Here is a 13,435-nt window from a genome sequence, read left to right as displayed (position 1 = left end):
TTTATATATATGGTTTGGAACAGGATACATATGCCCACGGTGGAGCAGAAGTAGGCCCATCAGCCCATCAAATCTGCTCTGTCATTGTAACCATGAGCTGATCCACTCAGCTCCACTCCCTGACTTTCTCCCTGTAACCTTTGATGCCCTGACTAATCAAATACCTGTCAGTCTCTGTCTTAAATACACCCAATGACCTCGCTTTCACAGACACTTGTGGCAACAAGTTTCACAAACTCACATCCCTCTGACTAAAAACATTTTTCTGCATCCCTGTTTTAAATTGATGCCCTTTTATCTTGAAAACATGCCCTCTTGTCCTAGAATCCCCTACCATGGGAAACATCCTTGCCACGTTCTACTCTGTCCAAGCCTTTCAGCATCCAATATGCCTCAATGAGGTCCCTCCCCATCCTTCTGTACTCCAACAAGTACAGTTCAGGAGTTGAGAATTGTTCCTCATATACTAACCCTTTCATTCGTGGTATCTTTCTATCTTTGCGGCCTCTCCAATGCTAACGTGCCTTTTCTCAAATATGGTGCCCAAAACTGTACACAGTACTCCAAGTGAGGCCTCACCAGTCCTTTACGGAGTGTCAACATTACAACCCTGCTCTTGCATGCTATCCCTCTCGAAATGAATACCAACTTGCCATTCGCCGCCTTCACCACCAACTTAAACGGAAAGTCGACCTTTAGGGTATCCAGCATGAGGTTCTCAAGTCCCCATGTGCTCTGGAATTTTGAATTTTCTCCCCATCTAAAAAATAATAAGCCTATATTTCTTCTACCAAAATGCGTGATCATACACTTTCCAACGTTGTATTTCATCTGCCTCCTCTTTGTCCATTTTCCTAATTTATCCGTCTCCAGTCATTCAATATCCTCAGCACCACCTCCCCTACCACCTATTTTGGTATCATCTGCAAATTTAGACACAAAGCCATCTATTCTATAATCCAAATCATTTATATACATTGTAAAATGAGGCAGCCTTAACACCGACCCCTGCGAAACACCACTGGTTTACCAGTAGCCAACCAGAATAGGATCCCTTTATTCTTGCTGACCAGTCAATGCTCGACCCATGCTGGTATCCTTCCTGTAATTCCATGGGCTCTCATTTTGTTCAGCAGCTTTATGTATGGTACCTTGACGAAGGCCTTTTCAAAGTCCACTGCATTTCCCTTGTCTATCCTCTTCAAAGAATTGCAATAGGTTTATCAGGCATGATTTTCCTTTAAGGAAACCATGCTGACTCTGGCCTATCTTTTCATGTTCCTCCAGGTATTCTGTAATCTCATCCTTGACAATCAACTCCCAACAGCTTCCCAACCACTGATGTCAGGTTAATGGGTCTATATTTTCCTTTCTGTTGCCTCACTCCCTTCTTAAACAGCAGAATGATATTTGTGATCCTCCAAGTCCACCACAGCCATGCCAGACTCTGTTGATTCTGGAAGATTATTACCAGTGTTTCCACAATCTTTATACCTACCTTGTTCAGAATCTGAAGGTCCTGGAGTCTTATCTACCCTTCTCTGGACCATTTAGCCTCACAAGTACCTTCTCTTTTGTGATCTTGACTGCACTCGCTTCTCTTCCAAGTGAAGACTGATACAAATATTTATTCAGTTCCTCTATCTCCCATCTATGATATTATGAGGGATTGGGTAGGAAATGGGTTACCAGACAATGGGTTGTTTCCAAGTTACCAAGAGAGTAGCAGTTCTATAGGATATTTAAGTTTGGGTCTGAGTAGCACAAGATGGTTGCTTAACGATCGCTCAGATGTAACCTGGAAATGCAATAAGTGTAATTTGCAGGAGTTGCACAGGAAAGTCGCTTGATGTAATTGCATGTGAAAAATCATGGACATTCACATGCCTCTCATAGCTTCCATTCAACTGGGCTTGTGATTAAAAAATGCAGTTATTTCACCAGAATAGAGTTTGTCTCTAATCCTCATTATTTGTTGCTTTGGGTTTTTTGATTTTTGACAGACGAGTTACTCACATAATTTCCAAAATGTTTTTTTTCCCCACTTCCCATCCTTCAGTCTCCCTCCTTCATTTGCTTTCCTCCCTTTTCTAATTTCTTTGCCCTCTCTGTGCTTTTTCTTGCTCCTCTCACTTTTGCCCCATTTACTCATGTTTTGCATTCCTGCTCTTGAAGGTACCAAGCATAGTGAAAGCTTTACATAAGCAGCTTAAGGAAAAGAGTATGAAGACACGACAAGGCTGCTTCACCCTTCTGACTGAACTGGCTGGTGTCCTGCCTGGAGGGTTGTCAGAACATATACCAGCCTTGGTTCCAGGTATGAATGAGTGCTGATAATGGCAATGTGCCATGTTCTTATCTAAATAGATAAATCTTAGAGACTCCATATTTAAGGTGCTGTGAATTTGTTGCAGGAGAATATCAATATGTGGAGTGTGCTCCCTTCCATCAGTTAGATTTATTGATCTTGTGTGCTTGGCCCTCTTGTAGTTCCAAGAGCGAGGCCTGTCAATATCACAAGTCTAGCTGTCACCAGACACTCCCAATAATTGACAGCACATTAGTCTCTGATCTGTTCTCTTGTACCTCGGTTGTGCTTGGTATTGCAAAGGTTTAAAAAGTACCTATTTTTTCTCATAATAACGCATAGAAAATCATAAATTGTATAAAAATATTTACGTATAATGCGCACACCAATACCATGCGGGTGTAGGATTCTAAATTCCAACTGGCGAAGCTGATTTACATTTAAATAGGACATGAGACCAAGCACATAGTATATGCCACAGTTAATCTCTCCCAATCAACTTCCCCCAGAGGCATCAATCGCCCATTACACATTAACACGCTTTGGAGAGGAATCAATTAAATAAATCGAAGACTAGCTTCAGAGTTGAGCAGGATTTTAATTCTAATGTCTCAAATTAGAGGCACTTGATATGTTTATCTCCCCTTTTCAGGGACAAATCTGGGCAATTAACAATGATAAGGTACAGTGCCCGAGCCGGAATGTCCTGTTGATAGGAATACCATGGCATTCAGTATATCAGAATTTCCCATGCCCGCTATAAATTGTCCATTCTTTCATTGCCACTATTACATTCTCTTGCTTGCTATAACATATCCTTCTTCCTTCTTTGGCTTGGCTTCGCGGATGAAGATTTATGGAGGGGGTAAAAGTCCACGTCAGCTGCAGGCTCGATTGCGGCTGACAAGTCCGATGCGGGACAGGCAGACACGGTTGCAGCGGAAAATTGGTTGGTTGGGGTTGGGTGTTGGGGTTTATCCACACTCACTATAAATTGTGTCTTTCCCGCAGCTGCTATAAATTGTGTGTGTTCTTTCAATGCTGCTATTATATTCCTACGCTTGCTATAACTTCCCAGACTCGCTATAAATTGCTGACATGTCTTTCCCATGATCGCTATAAATTGTGTCCATTCTTTAATTGCCGCTATTACATTCTCATTCTTGCTATAATCCCACGCTCGCTATAAATTGCTAGTGTGTCCTTCCCATGGCCATTATAAATCGTGTGCGTTCTTTCAATGCCACTATTATATTCCCATACCCACGTAAATTGCTGGTTTGTCTTTCCCATGCTTGCTGTTAATTGTGTGCATTCTTTCAACATGTAAAAATATTCTTGGATAATGCGCGGGGAGGGGGTGGGGTGCCTGGTTTGTAGAATTAGTAGCAGCATAACGATTTTTTTTTCTTTAAAAATTGTGTTTGCTTTCTTCTCTTAGCTGATTTGTACACCTAGTCCTTGTTAAATCTCCTAATTGGGGAGGTTTGTATAAATACTGCAAAATATACAAAGATTATGTTCCATCCTCCGTTGACAATCACACCCACCACAATACCATCGTTTTTAGAAATACCTAAGATCATTGATCATAATCCCAACCAGATAATGACCGGGCATTTATGTTAGGAGCTTCACATCTTGTTCTGTCAATGTGAATCTTGTCATAGAGCTGAAAAAATTCCCCTGGTATAGAAGACTGAGTAGTCACACTTGACATGAATTTTACTTAATGTGTAACAAAGCCCTTTCATACAGTCAAAAAACCAAGTGTAAAGACGTCCTTAAATCGGGAGACTTACCTCCATGAATGCACCTGGCCAGTTCCAAAGTACCAACTGCAATCCCTCGTGGTGGAGGGGTCAGCGGTGGAGGGTTCCGCTCTGCCACCCTGCATGAGTATACTGCCTCTGCAAGCAGCGGGCTGATTATGTCACGGTGATGTCATCAGCCTGTGATCCATCTCACTTGCTCCTCTCCCTCCATGATGGATGGCCTGCAGGGGCTGTCAGGCAGGGGTGGCCAGTGCAGACTGTGACCCCTCTTCCCCCCCACCAGCCACTCTGGCAGCTCATCAGGCTGCTTTGGCCTTCGGGGCTGCTCATCAGCGCCAGTGGCTTAATGCACGACTGAGCAATGGCTGTCTTCCCCACCCATAATCCCCTACACAGGTGAAATTGTTGGGGGAAATGCAGAGCAGTTTCAGCTGCATGGGGGATTATGGGTAAGGAAGATGGCCATTGCTCTGCCATGTATTTATGATGAGTGACAACATTTGCCCTGCCTACAGCAACTCTGGACAATGCACCAAGGTTCTGCTCTGCATAAAAGCAGCACTGGATTAGCCTTTTAGGGCTGCTCCACGAACAGATAAATTTAAAATTTTTATCTGTCTCTGCAGCTGGCCTTGAAGCCACCCAGCATGAAAGCACCTACAGTTAACCAGTGAGATCACATGTTCTGTTGAATAAGCTACTCTCAGGGAAATGCCTTTTGTCTCCCAACCATAGTTACATGAGAATAAATACAATTATTCCATTCAGCTTCTGGGGAATCCTGGGGATTGGCAGCCTCACCCCTAGTACAATCCCCTGCATCTGCAGATGCCGGCGTTGCAATGAGGCAAGTACGAAACAGGTAATTCCATTATGGTATTGAAATTACCCAAATTTTTGCATGAGTGCAGGAATGTGAAAGAAGAAAAGATTAAAATGAAGGTATAAAAGTCACAGTGGGAGAGAGAGGGGAAATAAATAGCAATAGCGGACAATTTTTAAACCACATGGGAAAGTTGGTAGTGTTATAGTGTACAATTTATTAAGGCCATGGGAAAAACCAATGGCAGACCTCACTTCCCAGAATGCTATGCGGTAGAGAAACCTCTCCGTGGATGCTTAGGGCATACAGTCCTTTCTCTGCCACATGGAATTCTGGGAGGGAAGGACCACCATTGTTTTCTCCCTACACAATAGTGCTACCAATTTTCCCACACTGTATAGATTGTGCGCTATAGCCCTACCAACTTTCCCACCCTTATTTAAAATTGTCCGCTATTGCTATTTATTGCTAGCACTTTCCCACAGTCCCTTTTAAAGGTTTATATAGGTCGGCACAACAACTGTGGCTGAAGGGCTCATACTGTACTGTATATAAAGCTTAATTATGTTATAATTAGGCATGATTAATTTTATTCAAATACGAGATCATAATGCATCGATTAGGATTTAGGGTAAATCCACTGTCGCTCGATGCGTCATCGGTGGAAGGTAGAACAGTCCTAACCCCGGGGATGGCTCCTTGGAATTTTTTTTTGCAAACTTTATTTAAAAGAGAACAAAAACAACATACAATAAAGAAATAGTCATAGAAATTTTTTTTCATTAACACCCATCCCACCCTCCCACCCCTACAGCCAACTCCCTTAAGGGGAGCAAAAAAATATGTAGATTATATTTAAAAAAAATTGTAAATGTTAACATATCAAAGTATATCTAAATGCATGTATATCAAATACGGAGACCACTTACTAACAAAAGAAGAATAATTATCATGTAAATTATAAGTAATTTTTTCCATAACAATACATACTTTCAATTCATTATTCCAACGTGCTATATTAATCTCAGTATCATCTTTCCAAGTACTAGCAACACATTTATGCGCTACTGATAACACCAACCATACAAAAACACTTTGAATTTTGTCCAATCCCATTCCCCTTAACGAATACAAATTTCCTAACAAGAAAATCGTTGGATCTAGCAGTAATATAAAATTATATAATTTCTCCAAAACTACTTTAATTCCTTGCCAAAATGATTGAACTTTAACACAATTCCATACAGCATGTAAAAAAGTTCCAATACATGAACCACATCTAAAACAAGAATCCGAATTACTAAACCCATATTTTAAAAACTTTTCTGGGGTCAAATATAATTGATGTAAAAAATTATAATTCACCATTCCATATCTTACATTAGTCAATTTTATTACATTGTCTTGACACATATTCGCCCAATCATCTTCAGGAAAAATAAATACTAAATCACTCTCCCATTTGAGTTTAGATTTCTCCCAATCTGGTTTATCTTGTAACAAATTATACATAACTGAAATATAACCCTTTTTCGGCATAGAGGAAATCAAAGAATCAAATCTCGACAAAGTAGGTAAAATCATCTCTTTACCATATTATCTTTTATCAAAGCCCTAAGTTGATAATACGCAAACAAAGAATTTACAGGTATATCAAATCTTTCTCTCAATTGATTAAAAGAAAGAAATTGCCCCTCCACAAAACAATCTTGTTTTGTCTTTATACCTTTAGAATCCCAAATCTTTAAATGATTATTAAACATTGAGAAGGGAATAAGCTGATTGTTGTACAATGGAGTCAAAATAGATAATTTATCTTTCGACCTTAACACCCTGTGTTTTTTTAAACCAAATCTTTAATAAATGCTTCAATATCGGCATATCATATTGCTGTAACAAAATCAAATTCCAACGAAATATAAATTCATGTATTTCAACCCTAGGAATACACACCATCTCCACTTTAGCCCAGCTAGGAGTCTGATCTAAATCCATCAATCTACTAATAAACTTCAACTGGGCCGCTTCATAATAATTTTGAAAATGTGGTAGTTGTAATCCGCCCAGCGTATACTTCCATGTAAGTCTATGCAACACCATTCGAGCTAGTTTACCTTTCCATAAAAACTCTCGCACTGCTTTATTCAAATCTTGAAAAAAAGCCCTTAGAAAGTAAACAAGGTAGTGACTGAAATAAATATTGAATTCGAGGAAAAATATTCATTTTAATACAATTAACCCGAACAATCAAAGTTAATGGCAGATCTTTCCACTTAAATCTGCTTTAATCCATCTTAATATAGCTACATAATTGATGTAATAATTGATATTCGTATCCATAAGCACACCTAGATATTTAATTTTATTTGTCCACCTTAATTTTATAATTGTTTTAAATTCAGAATAATCTCCCTCTCCAACTGGTAAAATTTAACTTTTATCCCAATTAACTTTATATCCCGATAATTCTCCAAATTTCAAAAAACACTCTTGCAATTGTTTCAACGACCGTTCCGGTTCCGTCAAATATACCAACACATCGTCCGCAAACAAATTAATTTTATATTCTTCATTCTTAACCCTCATCCCTCTAATTTCGTCATTTTGTCTAATAACCTGAGCTAACGGTTCAATAACCAACATAAATAGGGCTGGTGACAATGGGCATCATTGAAATAGGTCTATACGAAGACACTTTTAATGGATCTCTATCTTTTTTTGGAATGACAGTTATTAAAGCACTTGAATATGATTCTGATAACTTCTGATCTTCAGTAATTTGATTCAACATCCAAATTCATTAGAAAAATCATCATAAAAAAGTTTACAATATTTCACAGGGAATCCATCATCCCCTGGGGACTTTCCATTAGGTGTTTCCTGAATAGCTTCCTTAATTTCAAAATCCATAAATGGTGATTCCAGTTCCTGAACATCATTTCCATCTAATGCCGGTAACTTTAATTTAGATAAGTAAGAATCAATAGAGCCCTTATCCTGTTACCCCTCAGAAGAAATTTTGATAAAATGAATAAAACTGGTCATTAATTTCCTAAGGCTTAAGTTATTATTGAATTCTTCTTAACAGCATTAATAGTCTGAGACGTTCGGCTTTCAATTGCCAGGCAAGTATCTTATGAGCTCTTTCCCCCAACTCAGAATAATGTTGTTTAAATCTATTAATTAAGCGCTCAAACTGATAAGTTTATAAAGTATTATAACGTAATTTCAACCTCTCTAATGCAACTTTTTTTGATCTTCTGTTACCCCTTTCTGAAAATCCTTCTCTAACTCAGCAATCTTATTTTCTAACTCTAAACTTTCTGCCATATATTGTTTCTTAACTTTCGTAGAATAACTAATGATCTGCCCTCTCAAATAAGCTTTTAAAGCATCCCATATTACAAAATGACTATCCACAGAATTAACATTTTCAGTCAAAAATAAAGAAATCTGCTCTTTAACAAAAGTAACAAATTCTGGTTTCTTCAATCTTTCTCTGTAGGATTAACTTTTCTCCAACTATCCACCAAATTTAAATTTTTCATTAACGCATTAATTTGATTTCCGTATACTTTTTGGATTTCTGTCCAATAAAGGGTTGAGAACACAATTAAAATCACCACCAACTAAAACATTTTCATTAGTTTGGGTTAACAATAAAAAAGCTTCTGAAATAAACCGCTCATCATCTATATTAGGGGCATAAAGATTCAACAAAGTCCAGGATTCAGCAAAAATTTTACAATTCACTCTTAATACTCTGCCAGTATACCCCTCTACCCCTCTGAAGATTCCAACTCAAAGGGTAAATTTTTATGAATCAAAATTACTGGAATTAAAAGATGAAAAAAAAACATGACCAACCCAATATCTTTTCAATTTCAGATGTTCTTTCTCAGTCAAATGGCTTTCTTGTAAAAAAGCAATATCAATTTTCATTTTTTTTTAATGCCAATATTCTCTTTCTCTTAATTGGATTATTTAACCCCTGCACATTAAAAGTTGCAAAATTCAATTTAGACATCTTTTTTAACTACTAATATATTTGCACACTATAAAATAATGCTCCCCTCTGTAATTCTTCCAAAAAAGAAAAACCCCCTCAAAATATTTTTTTAAAAACAAAAAAAATACCCACCCAAAGGTAGTAATACCCTAAAAATCTGGGTGTGGTCAACCCACTAGTGGCAGATGACTATCAAAGTTTTCAGTGTCATCCACCCCCCCCACCCTAGCCACATACATATTTATTATTTAATCAAACACAATCGAATATAATCCATATATTCAGCCCAATGATTCCAAGCCCAACTACTGTTCCAGATCTTCAACATCAAGAAGACTTTGTGTCATCTCTTCTTTCTTCCCATACTTTCCATTTCCATTTCAGTTTATTCTCCTCTTAGGAGACAACGGAGGAGAAGACCCATTTCTTCGCAATTCCGGCAAAGAATTAGCAAAAATCATGATCATTCTCGAACATTTCCATAAAAAACCTTCAAAATTGCAGGATAACGAAAAGTAAATTTGTAGCCTTTTCGCCACAAAACATCTTTAGCCGTATTAAATTCTCATCATCTTCTAATAACCTCTTGACTCAAATAGCATAAAAAAACACCCTATTATGTTGAACCATTAATGGAGATCAATTCTGCCGTGCGTTCTGCACTGCCATATGTAAAATCATTTCTCGATCTTGATATTTTAAACAACGAATCAAGACTGCTCTCGGTGTTTGTCACGGAAGTGGTCTTCTTCTCAGAGCTCTGTGAGCTCTATCCAATTCCAAACCTTCAGGGAAAAGCTCTTTACCCAGCTCCTCTCGGATCTAGTGCTTAAAATTTTTTATAGGGTCAGCACCTTCAATGTCCTCTGGGAGACCAACTATTTTCACATTATTCCTTCGACTTTGATTTTCCATCAAATCAATCTTCTTCATTAAATCTCTTTTCTGAATCCCCCAATCTACAAAAGAACCTTCCACTTTTTCCATTTTTTCTCTAATACGTTCTACCTGAGTTTGGCACTCAGAAAAAGCTGTTTCAATTTTCTTAAAATTATCTTGCAGTGTCTACTGATTTTATACATTTATTAATATCACTTTTAACTAATCATTTCCTGTTTCACAGTTGACATTTCATCACACAAAGTATTCATTTTTATTTTCATCTCCATAAATGCTTGATTCATTTAAGTTGATATTTGTTTTGACATATGCATTTGCTGCATTTGACAAGCAATCCCGTCCAAAACATTAAGCACTGAATCCAGTCCAGATTCCACTTCCACTTTTTGAGATCCACCTTCTTTAACTGCAAGCTCCTCCTCCTGTACATATTCCAATAAGGTAAGTTCCTCTTCTTCCTCAGTCAACTTAGGTTCTTTGACTGAACGACTGCAGGTCTGGACACCCGACGCCAGCACCCCGACCTCTTCGGGACACCAGTGTTCAGGCACCCCTCACAGCCCCGACTTTTTCCAGCAGCTCTCGGACCCGCAATGCCACACGCAGGCCAGGCAAGGCCGTCGGACGCGCAGAAGCGTCCTGCGACTCTACACTGCGCGCCACTGGGCCACCCAGCAAGTTCGCGAGTTTCCTTATTGGCTGTGCTGCCTGCGCGCACGGCTTCACGTGAACACAGGTCGGTAACGGCCGAGCTCACCGATGTGCCGGCGCCATCTTGCAGATGCAGGATCGGCGCCGGAGTCAAACTCGAATGGGCTGGAGTCCTCTGAGGCTTAGAGACTTCCACCAACGACTCTGTGGATTCAGCTCTCAATTCTTCCACACTTTTATATGGTAGTTTTTTTCTGAAGTTAAGGTTTAAATTTTTTCACATTGGATGCCATCATAAAGCACTGTTATTTAAAAAACTGTAAATCTTATTTTTAACCACTTTTATACTATTAAAAAACTGGGTATTTAATGATCCAGCTGGGGCGAGGTGGAATACAGGTCTTTCTTCTACGCCATCTTGCTACACCCCCGCTCCTTGCAAGTGTGAAAGCGTTCGGTGTCCCAGTTAGGAGTGGTCAAGTGTGAAAAGCCAAACTTCCATTCCTATCCCGAAACTCTGAACGGCCAATTTAGTGGGATGCAAGTGTGAAAGGGACTTAAGAAAGGTTTAAGTTCCAGGAAAGGAAAAGCTTTTTGCAAGAGATTAATCTCTTTAGTGCAGGGGTTCCCAACCTGGGGTACATGTACCCCCAGTGATACATTTACACTTTTCAGGGGGTACATTGGGTCTGAGAGAATAACCACTACTGTACAATACATGATGTTGGAATCTGCAGTCAGATTGGACAATGTCGTGTTTCTTTTATCCTTAAATTTTAGGAGTACACAGGAACCTATAAAAATGCCAAAGGGGTACAGAGGAACAAAATGGTTGGGAACCCCTGCTTTAGTGCAAATGGAGCAATAGGGATTGGGATAGAAAAGCAATTAATTCAGGCCATTTAGCTAGTTTCTGCAGTCAATTGAGCCATGGTTGATTTGCACCTCTCTGAATCTTGCTGGTTACTTGTCCCCTGTAACTTAGCCAAGCAAAATTCTGAATTCAACATATGAAATTATCAACACCCACCCAGTTTAAACACATTTTGTTTTGGGTACAGCTCTGAAATGTCAGTGTTTTTGTGAAGTCAGGCTTCCAGATGTCATCCTGAATGGCTTGGGTTTATCCTCAAAGTCATGCCTACTGAATTCCACCCCAGAGAAAATGGAAAAAGCAAAAATGTAATCATGGTCTCAAAGATGTTGTGACATAATATGTTGGTTTCCGTGAGGGAGAAGGTTCCAGTGCTTTTTGTTCACTCTTGGTAAGGTCCTGTTTGGCAAAGTCCTGTACAGTGGTCAGGGCCTGGTCAGGGATTAAGAATGACCTAGGATGGACTGTCATTTTGTAGAGAGACTTACTCCATCATATTTTGAATATTCAGTGTTATTAAAGTTATCCCACTTTCTTTATTTTACAGGCATTATTTACTCCCTTACTGACAAATCAAGTACCTCAAACATGAAGATTGATGCTTTGACCTTCTTCCACGTAATACTCTGCAATCATCCACCAGAAGTGTTCCACCCCCACGTGAAGACTTTGTTGCCTCCAACAGTGGCCTGCATCAGTGACCCTTTCTACAAAATCACCTCAGAGGCTTTGCTTGTGACTCAGCAACTTATCGAGGTGATCCGCCCACTGGGCAAACCTTGTTCGTTTGATGCTCAGCCATATGTGAAAGATTTGTTTAGTAGCACTTTGAAGAGATTAAAAGCAGCTGATATTGACCAGGAGGTGAAGGAGCGAGCTATTGCCTGTATGGGGCAAATCATCTGTAACCTTGGAGACAGTCTGGGTGCTGACTTGAATCCTACATTGCAAATTTTCCTGGAACGACTGAAGAATGAGATCACACGATTAACCACAGTCAAAACCTTGACCCTGATTGCAAGTTCTCCTTTAAAAATTGATCTGCGCCCAATTCTTGGTGAGGCTGTTCCTATCCTGGCCTCTTTTCTAAGGAAGAATCAGCGGGCATTAAAACTAAGCACACTTGCTGCTCTGGATATCCTGATTAAGAATTACAGTGACAGTCTAAAGTCAATGATGATCGAGTCTGTCTTGAAGGAGCTTCAATCCCTTATTGGGGAGAGTGACATGCATGTCTCTCAGATGGCCATCACCTTCCTGACATCTCTTGCCAAAGTCTACCCGTCATCTGTCTCCAAGATTGGTGGGTCCATATTAATTGAGCTTTTCAACCTGGTTCGTTCACCACTGCTACAGGGAGGGGCTCTGAATGCGATTTTGGACTTCTTCCAGGCATTGGTCATATCCAAGACTCCCAACATGGGCTACTTGGAGCTGCTCAAACAATTGACAGGAACTATCTATTCATCAACTCAATCGGGTGGTCCTGTGCTTTTGCATAAACAGGCATACTACTCTGTGGCAAAATGTGTGGCTGCGCTTACTTCAGCTTGCCCAAAGGAGGCCAGTTCAGTAGTGAACCAGTTTGTGCAAGAGGTGAAGAATCCCAAGTCCTCTGACTCGGTACGCTTACTGGCTCTACTTTCTTTAGGTGAGATAGGCCGGACCATGAACTTGGGCGCACAAAAGGAGCTCAAGGTGGTCATCCTTGAAGCGTTTTCTTCACCTAGTGAAGAGGTAAAGTCGGCAGCCTCCTACGCATTGGGGAACATCAGCGTGGGAAACCTTAGTGACTATCTTCCTTTCATACTCAAGGAGATCAGCAGTCAGCCCAAGCGTCAGTACTTACTGCTGCACTCGTTGAAAGAGGTGATTAGTTCTTCCTCGGCAGACAGCTTAAAGCCTTACATTCAAGACATTTGGGCCCTGCTATTCCAGAACTGTGAGTGTGTTGAAGAAGGAACTCGGAATGTGGTTGCTGAATGTTTAGGAAAGTTGACCCTCATTGACCCATCCCATTTGCTACCCAGGCTAAAGAAGCAACTCCCATCTGGTAAGTATAGAGATAACTTGAATCGCAGCATCAAGTCATTGG

General features: G+C 39.8%; 1 protein-coding gene across 1 annotated transcript in view; it reads left to right on the top strand.

The window, feature by feature from the left end:
- Positions 1 to 13,435, top strand: part of LOC138764243 (cullin-associated NEDD8-dissociated protein 1-like) — a 77,323-nt gene that overhangs the window by 44,760 nt on the left and 19,128 nt on the right. Inside the window, exons 9-10 of the mRNA XM_069939894.1 lie at positions 2,176 to 2,317; positions 11,888 to 13,393. Coding sequence (XP_069795995.1) covers positions 2,176 to 2,317; positions 11,888 to 13,393 — 1,648 coding nt within the window. The remainder of the gene's footprint in view (positions 1 to 2,175; positions 2,318 to 11,887; positions 13,394 to 13,435) is intronic.

Source organism: Narcine bancroftii, chromosome 5 (genome assembly GCF_036971445.1).
Source record: "Narcine bancroftii isolate sNarBan1 chromosome 5, sNarBan1.hap1, whole genome shotgun sequence".
NCBI lineage: Eukaryota > Metazoa > Chordata > Chondrichthyes > Torpediniformes > Narcinidae > Narcine > Narcine bancroftii.
The sequence above is the reverse complement of the archived record's forward strand: the minus strand, read 5'-3'. Positions and strand labels throughout refer to the sequence as shown.